Source organism: Muntiacus reevesi, chromosome X (assembly GCF_963930625.1).
Source record: "Muntiacus reevesi chromosome X, mMunRee1.1, whole genome shotgun sequence".
Lineage (NCBI taxonomy): Eukaryota > Metazoa > Chordata > Mammalia > Artiodactyla > Cervidae > Muntiacus > Muntiacus reevesi.
In genome coordinates this window covers 139,732,113-139,754,209 of record NC_089271.1, presented here as the reverse complement: position 1 = coordinate 139,754,209, position 22,097 = coordinate 139,732,113, and the positions used below count along the sequence as shown (strand labels likewise).

General features: G+C 44.0%; 1 protein-coding gene across 1 annotated transcript in view; it reads left to right on the top strand.

The window, feature by feature from the left end:
• Positions 1 to 21,592, top strand: part of LOC136154156 (protein FAM209-like) — a 62,034-nt gene extending 40,442 nt beyond the window's left edge. Inside the window, exons 2-5 of the mRNA XM_065916429.1 lie at positions 8,004 to 8,099; positions 17,113 to 17,172; positions 18,769 to 18,929; positions 19,629 to 21,592. Of these exons, the coding sequence (XP_065772501.1) occupies positions 21,002 to 21,544 (543 nt within the window). The 5' untranslated portion in view covers positions 8,004 to 8,099; positions 17,113 to 17,172; positions 18,769 to 18,929; positions 19,629 to 21,001 and the 3' untranslated portion in view covers positions 21,545 to 21,592. The remainder of the gene's footprint in view (positions 1 to 8,003; positions 8,100 to 17,112; positions 17,173 to 18,768; positions 18,930 to 19,628) is intronic.
• Positions 21,593 to 22,097: the final 505 nt, after the last annotated feature.

Sequence of the window (22,097 nt, the reverse complement as noted above, 5' to 3'; positions counted from 1 at the left end):
TTTGCTTGAAACCTTCCATTTATTTCCCAGTATTCTTAGGATGAAGATAAAACTCCTCACCTGGCCTGAAAGGCTCTAATGATCTGGCCCCTGCCTTCCTCTGCAGTCTCATCTCACACCACCCTTTCCCATGCCCCAATCCCCACCCCAGCCATTACTGGCTTTAGGTCTCCAGATCATGAGAGCTCATCCCTGTCTCATTCATTGTATTTCTTGGCTACATACTGTGCACCCCCTCCGACCCTTCTAGAGTGTTTACACTATGAAGCAAGGACTTTATCTTGTTCACTAGTATGTCATCACCTAGTACAGTGCCTGCTGTGTAATAGGTGGTAAATATTTGCTGAGTGAATAAATATCAGGGCAGCAACTGGAAAATGGGCAGCTTCAACCCACCCAAATGACTCCAAGATGCATTTCAGCTCAACCTTATCGCTAGTGTGCTTTTAGATCCTCTGGTGAAGTGAGAGGGCTTCCCTAGTGGATCAACTGGTAAAGAATCTGCCTGCAATGTGGGGGACTTGGGTTCAACCCCTGGGTTGGGAATATCCCCTGGAGAAAGGAACAGCTACCCACTCCAGTATTCTATCCTGGAGAATTCCATGGGCTATTCCATGGGGTCGCAAAGAATCAGACACAACTGAGTGACTTTCACTCAGGTGAAATGAGATGACCAGAAAATGCTGGTTAGAGACTGGTTTGGCCAAAAGAAATAATAATAGTCAGCATAACTGCAGTTATCAAAGTATTAGCATGTGGTGGGGCATTGCTTTAGGCACTTCACCCATTTACTCTCCACAATAACCTTTGGAGATATTATTAATATTATTCCCATTTGATAATGAGCAACCTGAGACCCAGGAGATTCTGTAACTTGATTCAAATGGTGGCAGTTTGACTGAAGTGCATCTGCTGTACTGTGGAAGGGTGAGAGTATTTTTATTTTTTCTGTTTTTTTTAAATGCCCCGGAAGTGTTTCCCTTATGCAATCTCATCATCTTGAACCCAGCCCCAGGAAGCAGGTGGGAGAGGTGCCCATGCTGTGTTGGCAAAACTGCAAGTGCAGATCTAGTTAGCATCCCCTTGGGGAAGGAGCCACCTCCGTGATTGACAATGTAAATTAAAAAGCTGAGATCTTTTCTACTTTCTTGATATTGAAATCTATAAAACCATCAAATCCTAAGCCAGCCTCCCCCAACTAAAAGGGAGTTGCAATCACAAAGCAAATTTAACACCTCTTCCAATTTTTCTGACATCAAGTGGAGTGCTTCCGTGGAGATGAGACTGGCATTAACTTGAAGCTCTGCGTGGCTGTAACCTCAGCTATTACAGGGCCAGAGTGCTCCCTGGGATGTGAAATTGACACGCAGGGAAGAGGCAACTGACAAGGCAGACTTTGCAACTGTGGCCACGCATAAATAGAACAAAAAGTAAAGCAAGAGACAGAGAAAAGGAGAGTGACTTTCGTTGTTACAATGTTAGCCGGACCCTGGGCATGATAGAAATGTTTCTTTTTTTCTTTATCCCACTGTTTTGACCCCCTTTAACAAAAGACGACTGTTTAAAATGCAATTTGAAATCAGTTTGCCCCTCCCTGCTCAGATCCTGAGTCACATTTGTGGGCTATACGTAGGGCTTTACCTACATATTTTATCCAAATCCTAGAACTAGAGAAGGGACCTAACAGACCATTTGGTTTAACTCATTGACTTTATGTGGGCTTCCCAGGTGGCACATGGTAAAGAGCCTGACTGCCAATGCAGGAGACATAGGAAACTTGGGTTTGATCCCTTGGTTGGGAAGATTCCCTGGAGAAGGAAATGATAAACCACTCCAGTATTCTTATCTGGAGAATCCCATGGACAGAGGAGCCTGGCGGGTTACAGAGTCGAACATGATTTAGCTGCTAAACAACAACAATAATTGACTTTTGAGATGGGGAGACAGAGGCCAAAAGAAGGATGGCTTGCTTTTATTTTCACTAAATAGTGTGTGTGTTAGATGATCCTTGGGATCTGTTAAGGGGAGAGAGGGAACAACTTGTATTGTGAAGGTGAAGGGGTGAAGAAAAATGTTAGAATCAATAAGAGTGTTTGATAAAGAGCTAGTCATGTGTCGCATAAATGTATACACATTGCAAACAACACCCCTTTCTGCAGCAGAAACAGAAGGGATGTTCTCAACAGAGGAAGGGTCTCAGCCAAGGAAGCTAAATGGGGGTCATTCATCCCTCCAGCCCTTTTCTGCCATCACAAAGATTGATCCAGTCCACCGCCTTGACTTTCTGTGGGCTCACAACATTTTGCTCCGCAGTGACTTCCAAACACTTCCTCACTCTTGGCTGGTGGCATTTACCTTGTGTGGGAGGGATAATGCCTTTTCCTTTCATCCTTGAATCCATTAGTTTTCTTTGAAGCATGGTGCAGAGTTTTCTGTTTCCAAATTACATGGCAAAAACGGAAATACTGCCAGTTTTCAGTACAGCCTTGTGTAGGAGGTTTGGGGCAACCTGTCCCTCAGGCAGTGTGTATACAGAGTGCTCATTTCAGAAGTTGATAGTAAATCCTGTAAAGAGGGAGGTAGAAAGTACCAGCTCTTCTTCCTTTTCTACCTTAAAGGGAGATAGACTTGAAGTGGGGTGGAGCTAGAAACTCTGAAGAAAGAGCAGTAGTAGACCCTGCCTGGGGAAGTCAGTAGTAGACCGTGCCTGGGATAGCTTTTCTTTCATTTGCTGTCAGACCTTGGGTAAATCACTTCCCCTCTTTGTGTCTCTGTAGTTTTTTTCTGCCTCTTCTGCCATCTTTCCTGGTGGCTCAGATGGTAAAGAATCTGCCTGCAATTCAGGAAACCTGGGTTTGATACCTGGGTCAGGAAGATCCCCTGGAGAAGGGAATGGCTACCCACTCCAGTGTTCTTACCTGGAGAATTCCATGGACAAAGGAGCCTGGCGGGCTACAGTCCATGGGGTTGCAAAGAGTCAGACACAACTGAGCAACTAACACTTTGACTAACACTTTCTGCCTCACAGGATACCTGAAAGGCATAAATGTGGAGAAAATAGACACACATATGCTTTGGACAGTTAAAATTCAATAAAAGTGCAACTGTTATTGTTTTGTTTTCATCTTCTCTTTGCCTTTGTTGGTTGGACCCCTTGGGGTATGGCCTTGAACTTGAATTGGTATAGAATATCTAGCACAGATCCAAGGTCTCTGGAACTACAGAGGGGAGAGGGTGGAGGAATCAGTAAGGGTGGGAACAGAGCCCCCATGAATCATAACCCCATCACTTCATTAACCTCTCTCTCCATGTCTCTGAGCTCAATTCCTCATCTATAAAGTGGAGGCTCTGTGAGCCTCAGTTTCCTCATCTATAAAGTGGAGTTACTGTGAGGATTTAAGTGAGTCAACGAATGGAAAGTTCTTATGTTGGCTGCACTGGCATGAAGTAGGTGTTTGATAGTAATGACTGTTATTGCTGTTATTTGCTTCTGCGTCTTGAGAACTGTGATGTCTTAATGCCAGTGTATGGCTGGTCCTTGGTAAAAGAAAATAGAGTTTCTTAGGTCTCACGCTGAAGAAATTCTGATTCTGTAGGTTTGGAAGGGAGCACAAGTATATGTATTTAACAAGGACTCCAAGGGATTCTGATGTGGCACCAGATTTGGGAACCATTGGTCTAAAGCAGTGTTTTTCAAGCTGCCAATTATTACCCACTGCTAAGAAAATCAATTTAGTGAGTAGTGATAAGGATTAAAAAAAGGGAGGGGGGATGAGCTAGGAAATAATAATGTGCAATATGCACACTAAGGGTAAGGATTGCTTCATGATATGTTTGTTGTCTGTCTACCTGTGTATATATATATCTATTTAGTAATGTGTGCTATATGAATGACAAACATATTTCTTATTGTAGATCATGATTCAAAATGTTGGGGTGTACTAATGGATACTTTGTTCCATTTGGAGACACTGGTATCCAGAGAAATCACCTGTCAGGTCCTAGCCCAGACAATAAATGGCCAACAAGAGAATGGAATAGGATCCAGTTCTCCTCTTTGGGTCTCTGCCATGCTGTGCTTGGGTTGACAGAGTTGGTTGTTTTCTGATTAGAATGAGTTCTGATACCTTGTAATGGCCCTGACCTCAGATGTAAGGGCAAGGCAGGATATTGCTATAGGTATCAGGCTAATTGCTTTGACCCCCATTAGACAGAAAATGCATCTGGGTGAATGACAGTGTTTAGTTGCTCATGATTAGTGAATGCTTTGTAAATACAATTGGCTCCTCTTCTCTCAGAGTTTGATACTTATTTTACCATTTGAAATTTTGTTGCCTTTGTGAAATCAAAGAATAAGCTTAAAAATCTGTTTCAATTCACATCAGCCAAGGTCAGTGTCTTCTTACTCCCCACTTGGTATGTAAAGGGTATTAGCACTCCTAAACCTTTCTCCTACATGCGCCATCTATAGGGAGCAGAAACACCTGGACTCCAACCCATTGTGGTCCTGGGAATAGCTTCCTTTGGCAGAGAAGCTTTCTCAGAGCAGCCTCTGTTAACTGTAGGCCTTGCAGGATTCCCCTCCCCTACTACTTCAGAACTCCCCATCTCCTTTATATTTTCTCTGTGCTACTTATCAAAACTTATCATATTATACTGTAAGGAATAAACAGTTGACAAAAATAATCGCGTATGTCCAGGTATTGTTTTCTAGAAAGATTGGAATCAAATTTTATGTGAAGTCTTCCACTTTTTTAATGTTGCTAGCTCTTCCTGTTTTTTCTAGAAAGCTTGGAAATCTAAATATTTCTATAAGATCTTCTGATTTTTAAGTGTTGCTTACCAGATCAAAAAATGTTAAACAGTATTTGGGCCAAAGAAAATATGTTCCTGGCCCAAATTTGGTTTGTGGATCACCAGTTCGTGGAACATAGGGGCTATGAGAGGCCTTGTCATTGGACATCTACTAGTGAGGAAGGAAGTACTGCCTCAGAGAGGCTGGCTACCTTCCGCGTGGTCACACAGCTAGATTGGAGCAGAACTGGATCTTGAACCCACCTTTCTTGCTTCCTAGTGCTCTCTCTCATTCTCCTTGTGCCTGCTGGACTGCTGAGGGTTGAGCCACGCTGGCCTTTGTGGAGGACATTTTGTTCAGTCCCGAGTGTCCTCCTCACAGGGGATATAACACAGTCATCACCGCCCATCTGATAAGCACCAGGCACTTCTCGGCACAGAGTGTATGAATTTACCTGCCTTCCCAATCTCAACTGTGGATATGGCCTCTTGTCACTCTTTATTGCTTTTGCTCCAGTGATAGGATCAAGACAAGGTCTTTATAGGAATGTCATTAGCATTACTCCCAGCCAGTGGTACCTTCCAGTAGAATCAGTGTGTTCTAGGATAACGAATCTGGGGCTTTGAGTCCAGAGGGCTGGGCTGAATTCTGAGATGTGTGACCTGAGACAGCTTACTTAGCCTCCCTGGCCTTCAACTTACTTTACTGTGAAAATGAGAAAAGTAAAATTTTGTCTGTCTGCTATGAAGCAAAAGTGAGATAATATGTATGAGACCTATTTGAAAACACAACGTTTTACAGCTGTGAGGTTAGATTATTATTATGAAATCAGCAAAATTATTGAGCACCTACTAAGGGGAAGCTAACAGACCATTTATTCAGGGCATGCCAAGAAACTCAAGACCTCGCTGCCTCTGTGAGCTCTAATCTAACTGAGGAAAAGGGACATATGTGAGTTGAAGGAGAGCCAGCACTGCAAAGCCAGAGATGACCAGGCTGAATGAAATGTACAGACTGTATAATAAGAGAGATTGTGGTGGAAAGGGCTGATCACTGAAGGAGGCGTTGCATTTGAGCTGTGTTTGGAAAAAAATATTAGTAGGATTGTGGTGAAAGAGGGAAGAAGGACATTCTGGAAGGGGACAATAGCACAGGGAAGGGCTGAAATTATCTATGTTGGAAACCTAATCTCCATAGGGCGGAGGGTTCAAGTAGTGACGCAGATAATCACTTCTTCACTTGGCTGGAATGCAGAAGAGAAAATCAAGAAAAGTATGATTCTCATGAGACCAAAGTAGAGTCCAGGTGGGGCAGTGGACATGGTTGATTACATTACAGAAGGGGCTAGTACTGTACAATGGTCATAATAATAGTCTCCACCTTAAGGGGCTGTTCTGGGCACCGGAGGAGGTAATGTGTTGGAAACAGCACAGTACCTTATACAAATAGATGGTAAAGAATCTGCCTGCAGTGTGAGAGACCCGGGTTCAATCCCTGGGGTAGGAAGATCCCCTGGAGAAGGGAATGGCAAGCCACTCCATTATTCTTGCCCGGAGAATCCCATGGACAGAGGAGCCTGGAGAGCTATAGTCCATGGGGTCACAAAGAGTCCATGGGTCCATGGGGTCACAAAGAGTCAGACATGACTGAGTGACTAACACATATTATACATGATTAGGACTAAAGAAATGTTAGTTGTCATTATCATCATAATCAATTTTCATCTTACATTGATGTCAGGGGGTAATAACATGGCCTTTGAAGTCTGCCTGATATTAGTTGCATTACCTTGGGCAAGTCATATCGCCTCCCTGTTTCTCAGTTTCCTGGTCTTTAAAGTGGGAATAATACTAGTGCCAACTGAAAAGACTATTGTGAGCTTAAATGAATTAATCCAAATAAAGTGCGTATCCCCATGCCTGACACATGGAAAGCACTCAGTAGATGTCAGTTAATACAATGACGATGGCCAGGTAATGCAATATGATTGCATAACAAAAAATTAGGAAAACTGAGAAACTGAAACAAAATCACCCAAAATCTTACTACTAAGATACAACTGCTTGTTATTATTTTGAGATCTGGTTCTTAAATCTGAAATGTCTTTTATTGAGAAAATTAAACCTTCTGAAAATGATGTCAATTTGGGATGCACTAGTCATTTCGTTAAATATTTACTGAGCACATACCATCTGCTACTGATATTCCAGGGGTTGAGATTTTGCCAAAAACAGGACATACAGGATCCCTGCTTATACTTATAGCCCATTAGAGGAGATTAGGAAACAAAAATAAATAAGTCAAATAAAAATATAAGATAAGCAGTGAGTTTTGCCCACCCAGGCCTTGGATAACAATAATCAAGAGAGGACAGATTCAGTAGTTCCTGTCCAGCTGTCCTTACCACTCTGTAGACCACAGAGAGAGGTTCATTGGTCCAGGGAGTTCATGGAGATCTCATAGGAGAAAGATGTAATCTTTTAGAGCTGAAAGGGCCCTGGTTAATGTGATTCTGCCACTGGGTATCTGTTCATCCATCCTTGCCTTAAAATAACACTGTCTCACCAGGCTACTCAACCTCCTGCAGGACCCTCTCAAGGTCAGAAAGCCTTTTTTGACAGGTTTACTGAAAAATTTGCCTCCATGCTACCACTAGGTGGCAGTAGTTCTAGTCCTGTCACCTGAGCAACCCAGATTAAGTATGTATCTGGGAATGCTTCTGAGATTTGAAAGCAGGTGGGTATCCTATATGGGATGTTTCTCTTTTTTAGACCTTGTGTCTCTGGTCCCTTCAAGAGTCACTCCTGTTATGGGATGGTTTCCAGATCCTTTGTCAATTTCATGACCATCCTCTGGAGGTGTTTCCCTTTGTTAATGATCCTCTTGCAATGTGGAGCATAGATTGGAACAGGAGACTCCGGGAGAGAACAGCAGAGACTGCAGTGTGACAATTATATTCTGGGGTCTATAAACCATACTTTAATTAATACAACCTAAAATGTGCTCTGTTTTTAGCAGCTACATAATTTAGTTACATTATGCTATGGATCAACTTGAACTGCTAGATCTTTTTTGAATTGTCTGTTTTTATGTGACCTGCTGCCAAGCCATGCTTCCCTTATTCTGGTCTCACAAAATAGACTTTTAAATTTTTGAGAATTTTTTATTTATCTTATAATTTTCACCTTATTATTTCCTTTAATTTTAGCCCAGTACTCCAGCCATTCTGAGCTCATTCTGAATCTCAGTTTTGTTCTTCAACAAATTTGATATCCCCGCCAGTTTTGGGTCATCTTCAGACGTGGTAAGTACATTTTCTGTGTCATCTAAGTCAGGGGTCCCCAAACTCCGGGCCATGGACTGGTACCTCCTGTCAGATCAGTAGCACCATTACATTAGAAATAAAGTGCACAATAAATGTTATGCACGTGATTCATTCTGAAACTATCTTCCTCACCCCCTAGTCCATGGAAAAATGGTCTTCTGGCAAATCAGTCCCTGGTGCCCAAAAGGTTGGGGACCACTGATCTAAGTTACTAGTAAAAGTGGAAAAACCCTGTGGCCTTTCTCTGGTGACTTTTCTCCTGGTTGCTACCTATGCTTTGTGTAAAATTTTTTTATCAATTGCCAGTCTATTTCACCTGTGTTATAACCTGGTTAATATATTGCTGCTTTGTCTTAACTCATTTGTGGGAAAGTTGTAGGAGACAATTTCAGATGCACTGCTGAACCTAAGATATGTTGTAGGTACAAAAGACAGGATGGATGGAAGATGATCCAAGAAGGCTTCTTTTGTTTTGTAAAATGGAAACTATTGTACTCTTTCCAATGATAAAAGTAATATAAGCATGTAAAGGTCAGCAGCATACAAAAGTATATGAATTAGAAAGTCCTTCTGTAATTCTTTGTGCTGACCAACTTCTGGATAACTGTGCTTCGTGGTTTTGTGTATTCATAACACAGATCTGTGATATAAATCGAATCGTACTACAGAGAATGTTGTGTGACCTACTTTTTTAACTTAAAAGCTTTTGGAAATGTCTTTCTTTGTCAGAATATATAGTTTCACTTCATCCTTTTTAACAACACAGTGTTTTTTTCTGCCAGTGCATCCTAACTTAACTCATTAGTCCCATATTGATGGAGGTTTACATCATTGGCGAATTTTTGCTGTTCTGTAAGCAGTGATGCATGATGAACTTTGCTGGCTTGAGATGTGGTGTTGGTTGCCGGGTTTTGCCTCCCCTGGATTCCCTGTCCGTCTGGGATCTTGTTTTCAATGTTATAAATGCCAAAGGCTGCTTCTACCGAAGAAATAAACTAAGGAAGGGTCTGCCAACTCCTTGCTCATCATGTTTTGAGTTTGAAAATCTAAATCTTATCCTTCTTTGAAGGATAGTTAAAGATGTTTGAACTCTCTGGGGCCTTAGGAGAACCAAGAACCAAGGTACCCCAAGATCAAGTCTGGAGTGATAGACAGGTTTTCCCCATCACATACCATCAGCTCTGCCAAGTGAGGTCAGTTGTCAGGCCCTGTATAGTTTCTTTCCTCCTCATCTTCACACTTTCTCGCTTCCATGGAGTCTTCCTCCCTGTGTACATGTACCTCCCAGACTAAGTTAGAAGCCACCTGCTCTGAACTTCCAGAACATGTTAAGAGTGTGGGCTTGAGAGTCAAACCTGTGTTTGAATATCACAGCTGTACCTTCCCAGTTCTGTGATCTTATGTAAATCACCTATCCTTTCAGGACCTGATTATCCTCATCTGTAGAATGGAAATAAAACTATATAAGATATTTCAAAACACCTAACCCAATGCCTGGCTGATATAAAGCACTTAATAAATGTTAGCTGCTATTATAGCATCATGGGTGATCATATTACCTATTCCATAGACTCATGAATATTAAAGGAGAATGTATGTAAAACTCCCAACACAGTGCCCCACATAAATCGAGTGTTAAATAAATGACAATTATTTATTGTATCTCTATCTCCATTTGGATACTTAACCTCAATATATTTTGTGTGATTTCTGTTTGTGTTCATGTCTTGATCTCCTCCTCTAATGTGTAAGCTTCCTTGTGAGTTGAGTTCTCTCTCTCCCATTCTCTCTTTCTTCTCCTCCCTACCACCTCTACCAACTAGAAAGCATAAAAGACCCAGTGTTGGGGATTAGTGGGGCTCTTTAAAATTTAGGTGAATGAATGCTGCTATCACATCTTAAAATCTCTTTATCACTGTATTGTGTTCTTGTTAGAAAGCATCTTTCCCATTAACTGATCAAGGGGGCCTTGTCCGTAGGGCACGACATGGCATACATATTCCAACCACTGAGCCATTGATCACAGAATTAGCAATCTATGGAATCATAGCTTTGGGAAGGTTTCCAGAAAACAATGGCCTTGAGTCTATGGTTATCTGAGCAGAATGTATTTGTATGTTGCTCTCAGGCTTCTGTCTAAATGGAAAGGGACATCAGGCACCAGCTTAGTTTAGGTCACCCTGAAGTTGTTTCTCTACTTTCACTCATGCCCTCCACACAGCAGCAAGAGCTATATTAGACAATAGTAAATCAGATCACCTGGGAAGAAAAGCTATGACGAACCTAGACAGCATATTTAAAAGCAGAGACATCACTTTGCCAACAAAGGTTTGTATAGTCAAAGCTATGGTTTTTCCAGTAGTCATGTATGGATGTGAGAGTTGGACCATAAATAAGGCTGAGCACCGAAGAATTGATACTTTCAAACTGTGGTGCTGGAGGATACTCTTGAGAGTCCATTGGATAGCCAGCAGATCAAACCAGTCAATCCTAAAGGAAATCAACCTGCATATTCATTGGATAGACTGATGCTGAAGCTGAAGCTGAAGCTCCGATACTTTGGCCACCTGATGTGAAGAACAGACTCACTTTCTGTTAGGTGCTTTGAAATATCTTATATAGTTTTATTTCCATTCTACAGATAAGGATAATCAGGCCCTGAAAGGATAGGTGACTTACATAAGATCACAGAACTGGGAAGGTACAGCTGTGATATTCAAACACAGGTTTGACTCTCAAGCCCACACTCTTAACATGTTTTGGAAGTTCAGAGCAGGTGGCTTCTAACTTAGTCTGGGAGGTGCATGTATACAGGGGGGAAGACTCCATGGAAGAGAGAAAAGAGCCTGATGCTGGGAAAGATTGAAGGCAGGAAGAGCAGGGGGCGACAGAGCATGAGATGATTGAATGGCATCATCAACTTAATAGACATGAGTTTGAGCAAACTCCGGGAGATAATGAAGGACAGGGAAGCCTGGCATGCTGCAGTCCATCATGCTGGAAAGAGTTGGACATGACTGAGCAACTAAACAACAACAAGGAGGGGTAGGAGAGGATTTGGAGACAATGAGTATAAACAGTTGCTTCAAGGTTTTAGTATAGGAGGAGGGCAGCAGTGGGGCAGTAGCAGTATATGGAGGTGGGGTTAGAGTTGAAAGAGTGTTTTATTAATTTTTTGGATGGGAGAAATAAATAATATGAATGATGCAGTCTCACACCTCAGAATGTAAGTTCTTTGAGGGCAGGAATTTTGTCTCATGTGTCTGCACCACCTCCCATAGTGCCTAGCACAGAGTTGGCATTCCATAAATGTTGTTGAGACATACAGAACCGACTTGTGGTTGCCGAGGGGGAGGGAGTGAGGGAGCGATACATTAGGAGTTTGGAATTAGCAGATGTAAGCTATTATATATAGGATGGGTCAACAACAAGGTCCTACTGTATAGCACAGGGAACTATATCCAATATCCTGTAATAAGCCATAATGGAAAAGAAGATGAAAAAGAACATATATATCTATATATAACTGAATCACTTTGCTGTACACCAGAAACTAACACACTGTAAATCAACTACATACTTCAATGACAATAAAAATTTTTAAATCTTGTTGATTAAGTGAATGATCAAATGTTGGAAAGAATTAATGGAACTAGGGACTTCCCTGGTGATCCAATGACTAAGACTCTTTGCTCCCAAATGCAGGGATCCAGGTTCAATCCCTGGTCAGGGAACGAGATCCTGCATGCCTCAACTAAGATCTCACATGATGCAACTAAGACCCAATGCAGCCAAACAAATAGTAAAAAACAAAACAAAACAAAATCAATGGAAGTAAATGTTAAAGCATTGAATAAGAAGTAATACCAGGATAAAGTGGCAGGTGAGTCGCGAGGAATCTTGGCTTGAGTCCCAGTCATTCCTGCCACACTCCTGGCACAGCAAGCTTACCCAAAAGCCAGACAGCCTAGACGTGGGTTGGCCTGGCACAACTCCCTTTGCTGAGAGGGCATGCTGTGTCTCTGCAATCCTCCGTTCCACGAAGCAGACAGGCTTTGGGACTGTAAGAACCAGGTGCAGCCAGATGAGACAGCAAAGCTCAGGAGCGTGCCAGAAGAGAAACCCCTGTGCTTCATCACCATTCTCTGGGTGTGGTCTATCTGTGGCACAGGGCACATGTGAGACATGCGCTGCAGTGCTATCCCAGTCTGCCCCTCCTAAGGGTGATTCATAGCCTCCTGTTGCTCAGGCCAAGGAATAGCTAAACCACAGCCCGAGGAGGAGAAGCCCATGGCCAAGCAGCCACCAGAAGCCTTGGACCTGGCTCCTCCCAGTTGCCATATTGCATAATCCCCACAGTGTAAGGTGATGGTCAGCCCACTGGGGCTTTCCCCAGGGTTCTTGTGACTCAGCTGTTGCTAGAAAGATGGCATGGCCCAGCATCGGCCCTGGCACACAGGAGGCACTTTTGAATGAATGGACCCTTTGGGACTCTGGGAACTTATACGAATGGTGAGGAAAGAATGCTTCTTTATCCTGCCTTCCCTGTCATTTCACTCAGTGCCCAGACATAGTCCTGTGCAGGGACACAGCCACAGGCAAGAGCATGTCCTGGGCTGGGAAGAAAGGATGTAGTTAGTTGGCAGTACCCCCAGACAGACCTTTTCCATCTCACCTGGCGCCTGAAGAGTCCACCACTGTGTCAGGTCTTAGGAGTCCAAAAAGTTTATTGCAACCCGTTTATTTCAACGCTTAATCTGGATCACATCCTGTGTATTTTCTCAGAGTCATTACTGTAATAATAAGACAATAACAGCAACTAATAATAATAATAATAATTGCAGCTGACACACACTGAACATGTACTATGGACCAGTCACTGGACTAAGCACTTTATATACATTATCTGTTGTACTCCGTACTGCACACCTGTGAGGCGAATGCTATTTTTAAAAACTGAACTATAAATTGATTTACAATGTTGTTTTAGTTTCAAGTATACAGTAAAGTTAATCAGTTATAGAGATATATAATATATAGTCACTCTTTTTTAGTTTGTTTTCTCATATAGGTTATTACAGATTATTGAGTGTAGTTCCCTGTGCTATACAGGAGGTCCTTATTGGTTATTTAATTTATATACAACAATGTGTACATGTCAATCCCACCCTCCTAATACTATTATTGTCTCTGTTACACAGAAAAGGTTCCATTTATGAAGGGAAAGAGTTGAGATTCAAGTCCAGGTCTGTCTCACAACAGAATCAGTTCTGCATGGTTCTCTATTATAGCATCAAAGTGCTCTTTCAAAAGTAAATCAGATAATATAATTCCTTGGCTTGACAGCCTCCAGTGGTTTCCCATCACATATAGAACCAAATCCGACTTTCTTCCTGGGCCATCAAGGCCTGGCAGAACCCAGGCTTTACCTTCCTCCCTAGCCTCTGCCTCCTTCCCCCACCCCTGTAAAAACCTGTGCCCCAGGAACTGTATCAGTAGTTGGACTCTGTATCAGTAGCCGTGATCTGCTACAAGTATGTTTGGTATGCTGACTTGGGTGCCTACCCTTGCTCACAGTGTTCCCTTCCTTGGAAAATACCTCCAATGGTTCAAACAACCATCCCAGAAGCCCTGTCGATATAAGGTGGAAACTGCCTGTGGTTGTCAGTATGACCGTTGTTCCCTGGAGAGTTGCTGGGCTATCTTAGAACGCTTGCTCTCTCTTTCTCGCTTGTGCTGGAAGAGTCTAGAAGGTTGAGAGTATCCCAGATCCTCTCCAGTACCAAGAAGAGTGTGATGCTAAGAGATAAATCTAAACAGCACTGGACTAGGAAAGGCATGACCTATACCTTACTCCAGCTTTCTTGCTCAGTAGCTTAGGAGGCCTGAGATGAATCCTTTCACTTTTCTATGCCTCAATTTCTTTCTTCTTCTTCTTCTTCTTTTTTTTTTTTTTGGCCATGCCATGCAGCTCGTGGGATTGTAGTTCCCTGACCAGGGATTGAACCCTCGGTCACAGCAGTGAAAGTGCTGAATTCTAACCACTGGACTCCAGGGAACTCCCTAATGCTCAATTTCTTTATTGGTCAATGAAAGTCATAATCTCTGGTCTTGAGGGATTGCTTTGAATATCTAATAAGATGACTTATTGGATAGTGTTCTGGAAAGTTGAGTGCTTACTATGTTTCAAATATGGCTCTAAGCTTCTTGCTCCAAATACCCAACCTTAATTTAACCATGAGATAACATTGCGCAGGGCTTCTCAGGTGGCGCTGTGCTGTGTTCTGCTTAGTTGCTTAGTCGTGTTCAACTCTTTGTGACCCCATGGACTGTAGCCTGCCAGGCTCCTTTGTCCATGGGGATTTTCCAGGCGAGAGTACTGGAGTGGGTCAGGTGGTGCTAGTGGTGAACAACCTGCCTGTCAATGCAAGAGATGCAAGAGACACGGGTTTGATCCCTGGGTTGGGAAGATCCCCTGGAGTAGGAAAAGGCAACCCACTCCAGTATTCTTGCCTGAAAAACGCCATAGACCAGAGCCTGGAGGGCTACAGTCCCTGGGGTCACAAAACATTGAACATGACTGAAGCAACTGAACACATTAAGCTGCTCACCTGTATTACCTCCATCATTCCCCAGAAAAACACTACTATATCACTATTAATAGTATCTCTACTTTGCAGATGAGGAAAATGAGGCACAGAAAGGTTAAGAGGTTTGTTCATCGTTACCTAGCTAGTAAGTGTCCGAGCCAAATTGTGAATCCACCAATCTGATTTCAGAACCTGTCGACTGAGCCACTTACTTTCACATGTAAGGTAATGTGTTTTGTTTGGGGGAATGTTTTATCTGTTCTGGTGGCTGTAACGGAATACTGTAGAGCAAGTGGCTTATAAACAACAGAAATTTATTTTTTGCAGTATAAGGATCAAGGTACCAGCAAATTTAGTGAGGCCACTCCTTGGTTGTGGATGACCATCTTCTGGCTATAATCTCACATGGCAGAGGGAGACAAAGGAGCTCTGTGGGCCTTTTTTTATAAGGGCACTATCCCATTTATCACGTTTCCATCCTCATTACCTGATCACCTCCCAAAGACCCACATTCAAATACTACCACATTAGGGATTAAATTTCAACATATCAATTTTGAGGGGATACAAACCTTCAGTCTATAGTCGGTGGGAGGTTATTATTACTTTTTAAAGTAAAAATACTTTTTCTGTCATTTTCTCTAAGTATTATACCATTTTTCCTCTCACTGGGCCATACGCTACTTGGGTTCCTTCACCTGTTATTGTTTAACTTTGTGGTAGGGGACCTTCTCCCTACCCAGTTTGCTTACTTTCTTCTTCCTCAAAGTTATGAGAGGTTCCCAATGAATGTGATGTTCCAAGAACATAATCTTCCCATGGTCAGAAAGGAGTGCGAGTGCCTGGGGGTCTGATTCCTTTGTGTCTTCATGAGTACTGAGCACCTCCCATATGTCAGGGCCTGATCTAGTCAACTCGGGCTACCACAAGGAACAAACAATCAAAAAAACCCACCGTGCACAAGTTCACTTCAGTGGTATTCTTGCTTCAAATGCCCAATCTTAATTTAAACATGAAATAACTTCAGACAGGGCTTCCCAGGTGACTCAGTGGTAAAGAATCCACCTTCTAGTGCAGGAGGTGTAAGATATGCAGGTTCAATCCCTGGGTTGGGAAGATCCCTGGAGGAGGGCATGGAAACCCACTCCAGTGTTCTTGCCTGGAGAACCCCCATGGACAATGGAGCCTGGCAGGCTACAGTTCATGGGGTCACCAAAATTTTGTGGAGCCTGGCAGGCTACAGTTCATGGGGTCACCAAAATTTTGTGACCCCATGGACCGTAGCCCTCCAGGGTCCTCTGTCCGTGGGGATTCTCCAGGCAAGAACACTGGAATGGGTTGCCATGCCCTCCTCCAGGGGATCTTCCCAACCCAGGGATTGAACCCAGGTCTCCTGTGTTGCAGACAGATTGTTTACCATCTGAGCCACCGGGGAAGCCCATGAATACTGGAGTAGATAGCCGATCCCATTTCCTGGGGATTGTCTCTACCCAGGAATCAAACTGGGGTCTCCTGCATTGCAGGTGGATTTTTTTACCAGCTGAGCTACCAGGGAAGCTCACGCTAATGAGACATGACAATAAATACAACATGAGATCCTGAATTGGATCTTGGGATAGAAAAAGACATTAGTGGGAAAACTGGGGAAATTTGAATAAGGTCTATAGATTAGTTAACAGTGTTGTATCAATATTAATTTCCTGGTTTTGATACTATTACCATTTTTATGTAAGGAGTTTAATGTGAGTGGTAGCTGGGTGAATGGTGTACAGCAACTCTGTGCTATGTTTACTATTTTCCTGTAAAGTCAAACATTATTTTAGGCAGTTTGAAAGCAGACTGGCAGGCACAGAAATGATAAATGACAAAGGATATGGTAAGGACATTGACAGTATCTGCTGTACCTCCTAAGTCACAGTGTCCTCATCTGTGAATTAGACCCAATAATAATGTATCTCAAGGAATTTGTATGGGAACCTACTTTTGAAGTATTATGAAAATGCAAACTATGAGTATTCACTTTTGTGATAGAAGCTCCCAAAGAAATAAAAATATCAAAACTCTATCCCCTCGAAACACTGTTTTTTAATAAAATTATTTCAAAATAAAAAATATATCCCTGCCTTTCTGGGGCTTGCCTTTTGGTAGAGTGAATATGGAGGAGGGAATAACTAAAGCAATTGGGAAATTAGTATTTTTTTTGTTTAGAAATATTATTTTATTCATTAATCATCTAAAATTAATCATTCTGTTTTAAAATATTTATTACATTAAAATGAAATGAAATATGCTTAGCCTGAAGTCTCTGGACAACATTGGCCAGGCAAGGTCCCCTGTGTTCAAACTCTCTGGCCTAAAAGGGCTCCAGTTAGAATCCTCTTGTCTTATCCTCTCTCCCTACAGATGCCTTCTTGGCTGATTTGTACTATCAGGTAGAAATTGGACTCTGAAGGCTTTGACAGGGTAAGGAGAAAAAAACAGAGGATGTGAGGTAAAGTAAATATGTTGTTTATTTTGCTTTTCTTACTTGGAGGGACCACTTCTCTCCAAATCCATTGGCCTGGTAAAGCTGTGAGTACTATCCTGACCTGTGGCATCCCAACACAGAGGTAGACCGTACCTCTCATCTGGACAGCCAGAGCCCTTCACCAGATAGGGAAATTAGCATTTTAGAAGGAAATAGATACTATGGATAAAGCAAGAAAGGCAGATAGGGAGCAAGAAAGGGTCAGTTTTAAAATATGTTGGTCATGTCAGGCCTCCCTGAGAAGGTGACATTTGAATAAAGACTTTAAAGAAGAGAGGGAACAAGAGCCCCACAAAGTCAGTCACAGTGAATAGCAAGTGCAAAGGTCCTGAGGCCAGACCAGTTAAAGGAATAGCAGGAAGCCTAATGTGACTAGAATAGAGCTGAACAAGGTAAGGTTGCTTCTTGCTGGGATCTTAAAGATAATGGACAGAACGTGGCCACCGGGGAAGGCTCAGGGAAGTCAAACAATAGGCACCAAATAGGGGACCTGCCAGGCTTCCCAGGTGGCACTGAGGTAAAGAAACTGCCTGCCACTGCAGGAGACATGAGATGTGGATTTGATCCCTGGATCAGGAAGATCTCCTGGAGGAGGGTTTGGCGACCCACTCCAGTATTCGTGCCAGGAGAATCCCATGGACAGAGGAGCCTGGCAGGATACAGTCCATGGGGTTGCAAAGAGTCAAACATGACTAAAGTGACATAGCACGCACACAGAGGACCTGCCATTGTCCTCTTTTTCCAGCTGAGTCAGTGATGACAGAAGCATGAAGGGAAAGAAGAGAGCAGGGAAGTGAAATCACTGAAATCTAGAATCCTTATCCAATTTCTGGTGAGGAAACAAATCATTATTAAGCCCCATAATGAGTTTCTGAATCTCCTGTGCTTGATTCATCAACGATCAGTGAACTCTAATTGATGCCGAGTGTGGCAGTAACACCATAGCCGGAGCCATCTTCATGATTTTGCCTTAATAAGTGTCATTAGCAGCATAAAAGGGTCGTCTGATTTTTCTTGGACTAATAAGTGGAAATGAAAAAGTTCAGAGCATTGTTCTGGTGTCATTTATGTGTAGTATCAAAAGTCCCCGAGTCATCCAGTTAGCATCATTTGGATATTTGGGGCCTAGTAATGCATGCAGTAAACAGAGTGCAAGCAGTAATGCCACATGGGAAGCAGCCTCTAGGCCTGATGTGTACCTGAGGAAAATGGGCCGAGTACCAGATGGGGTTCCTGGAGCCTCTCCAGCTGGCAGCCATGGCCCAGGATGCTCTCTCACCTGCGCAGGAGCAGAAATCCACATAGGGAAAAGCAGCCTACTGATGGGTGGCTTGTAGACAGTAGTGTTTTCAGAACATCTCAGCTCATCCTGCGATCCACACAAACATGGTGGCCTTGTCCTTATAGTGTGATAAAGATGGAATGAGAGGATGTAGTGGATAGTGCTCTCAAAAATGTGAAATATTACATTTCTGTAAGGTATTACTATGCATGCATGCTAAGTTACTTCAGTCGTGTTTGACTCTTTGCAGTCCCCTATGGATGGTAGCCCGCCGGGCTCCTCTTTCCATGAGATTCTCCAGGCAAGAATACTGGAGTGGGTTGCCATTCCCTTCTCCAGGGGATCTTCTCAACCCAGGGACTGAATCCTGAGGGGTCGAATTCCAGTCTCTTATGTGTCCTGCATTACCAGGTGGGTTCGTTACCAGTAGCACCACCTGGGAAGCCCTAGTGTTACTATATATGTATTACTATTATTGTTATTATGTACCATGGGAGGTATTAAGGAAGTAGAACACCTGCAACCATAGTATTTTCAGCTTTCCTGCATCTCTAATGTTATAGAGGAGGCCATTATCTTATTTTTGAGAAACAACAGCTACCATGTTAAGCACTTACTATGTGCCAAGCACTATGGTAAAGGCCTTGCATGCATGATCTCATTTAGTCCTCACAGCAATCCCATGAAGTAGGTACTGTTTCTCCATTTTAAAGTCAGGTACATGAGGCTCAGAGATGTTAACTAACTTGCCCAAGGTAACACAGTAAGTCGTTAACATCAGAATTTACTTGCAGGAGACTAGCTCTAGGATTCTGTATCCTTATCTCTGTGCTAAAAGGTGTTTGAAATAGCACACGCAAGACACACATACCCCCAAGTGGTAGACGTGGATCTCTAAGAGGGAGACACCAGTTTCACTCTTTGGGCTCCATACACAGGGCCGACTGTAGAAGGAGACCCCCAAGCAAGTGGACCACTCTAGCTGGGAGTGACTGTGGACAGAAGTGGGCACTTGGATGCTTGGGGGTGGGGTGCTGTGGGGGGTCTCTGGCTTCCCAACTGGGAAGACTGGGCTGGGGACAAGAGTGACAGACCAACTCTGAATTTCAGAAACACCCAGAGTAGCAGTCACCAACTTCATTGCATCCTTGTGCCTGTGAGGCAGCTACAGGCACAGAGAAGTGCTGAGGCTTGCCTAAGGTCACACAGCTCACTAGAGCTCAGGTGCAGGGTAGAACCCTGGTCTTCAGGCTCCAGTTCGGTGCTCTTGCTGCCGCTCCACTCCCACTGGCGCCTCAGGTTCAGTGCACAGCAGTTAGAGGGAAGCCGCATCTTTGTGAGTGAAGCCATTGTCTGGAGGGTGGTTCTCAGTGTGGCCCAGAGACCTGCCGAAGGGCCAGTCTTCAAGTTTCACCCAGGACTGACTGGGGCCTGAGATCCAGCAATATGGGACTTTGCAAGCCCTCTAGGTGACTCTGATACACACTCCAGTGTGCAAACCACCGGCCCAGACTGAAAGGCAAAGTGCCGAGTGCTGCAGCCATACACAAGCGTTTGGATCATCAACTTGCACCGCACAAAGAAGGATCGTCTTCCTAGGGAAGGACAGTGAAAAGGAACACAGCTCTCAAGCCACACCTGCAGAGCAAGGTCACCTTCAAACACATGTGGCGGTTAGACATGCACAGAGGGAGAGTGCAGCTAGTACTTGCTCATCCACACGTGCATCAGAGGTAGTGTAGTGTTGCCAACTCAGCAATTCCCCAGAGATGTGCCAGTTCCACTGCTTGTTGCCTGGGAGGTGCATCCCTGCCCTCTGGGAAATTGCCATGCAGGATCATAGAACCTCTGATCTGGGAGGGATCTTAGAGAGGACCTACCCCATTGCCCCCCTCTACCACATCACTGGTGATGCCCCGACTTTCCTTCTCCAGAGGAACCTGGCAGGCTACAGTCCATAGGGTGGCAAAGAGTCAGACAGGACTTAGCACTGAGCACAGTCATTTTTAGGGACAGCGGTAGGCCACACAACACATCAGTGGCTCCTAGTTTGAGGCCTCTGCTTTACTATCTTTCTTTCCCACTTGTCCCTCTGCTCCACAGGGGCACATGCCCGTGGGTCTGCTCTGCCCAGCACAGTGTCTGGATTCAACAAATGGAAAAATAAAAATAGAAGATGGACCTACCCTCCCAGTAGAACAGCAGGTTCAGAAAGAATACACTGGCATGGAGATGGCATTCTGTCACTCCTCGCCTCTTTTTCCATTGCCCACTGGAAATGTCGCCATGTCCCTTTAAGCCCCACTCCCGGTTGACCCCTGCAGGCCTCCTTACCCTCTGCCCTGAAGTCATACCCCGGCCACGTGGGTTCTGGTGGGGCGGGGCCCTCTGTGACGTCACCAAGGGCCCAGCCCTGCCTGGTCCTCAGTCTCCAGGTGCCAGCGCAGACCAGCGCACCAGGAGCCACTTGGTCTCAGCTCACGATGCGGTCTGTACTATGGCTCGTTTTTTGGCCTGTGTTTGTCTCGTTTACCTTTGCCTATTTGTTTTACATTCTGAGAGAGGAACCCGAAGAACTTCCGTGGATGGTGCCCAGCGGAAGGCACTTCCGGGTTCGGCAGAATCAACCAGAGCGTGCCCCAGGCTGGTTTGGGGGCAAGTCATACTGGCTTTTGCTCTTCTTCATGTTTTTCGTGATCCTGCGGTTTCTAGGAGGCAGTGACAAGAGTAACGAGTGCACTCGTCGTGTCCGTCGGGGCCGTTCATCTGGCTCTCCAGGAAGAAAGAAAAGAAGGGCTTCCTGCGACAAAGACTCTATGTGCGGTGCCTTAACCCAGGTCGAGAAAGAACCTGTGAACCTTGTGTCCAGGGTGCGGAATCTGAAATTCACTGCGGCAACCGGTGAGAAACGCCGACGTCCCAATATCGAGGTTTCTGCTGACGCACAGAATAAAGTTCCAGTATGTGGGGTACAGAACACCGGAGGCTCCGATGGAGTGGATTCGCACATCGAAGAAGAGGAGTAGTTGAGTGTTGACAAAATGTATCCAAACTAATAAAAGTGTTCTGAAGCAAAAGGAAAAAAGCCTCTGATATTTTTTATTCGCGCTACAGTTTTACCTTTTCTAGAATGTCATGTAATTGGTATCATGCAGTGTATTACCTTTTCCAGACTGGAAGACCTGCATTCGATCCCTGGGTTGGGAAGATCCCCTGGAGAAGGGAAAGGCTACCCACTCCAACATTCTGGCCTGGAGAATTCCATGGACTGTACAGTCCATGGTGGAGAAGGCAATGGCACCCCACTCCAGTACTCTTGCCTGGAAAATCCCATGGAGGGAGGAGCCTGGTAGGCTACAGTCCATGGGGTCTTGAAGAGTCGGACACTACTGAGCTACTTCACTTTCACTTTTCACTTTCATGCATTGGAGAAGGACATGGCAACCCACTCCAGTGTTCTTGCCGGAAGAATACCAGGGACGGGGGAACCTGGTGAGCCGCCTTCTATGAGGTTGCACAGAGTCGGACACAGTTGAAGTGACCTAGCAGCAAGCAGCAGCAGCAGTACAGTCCATGGGG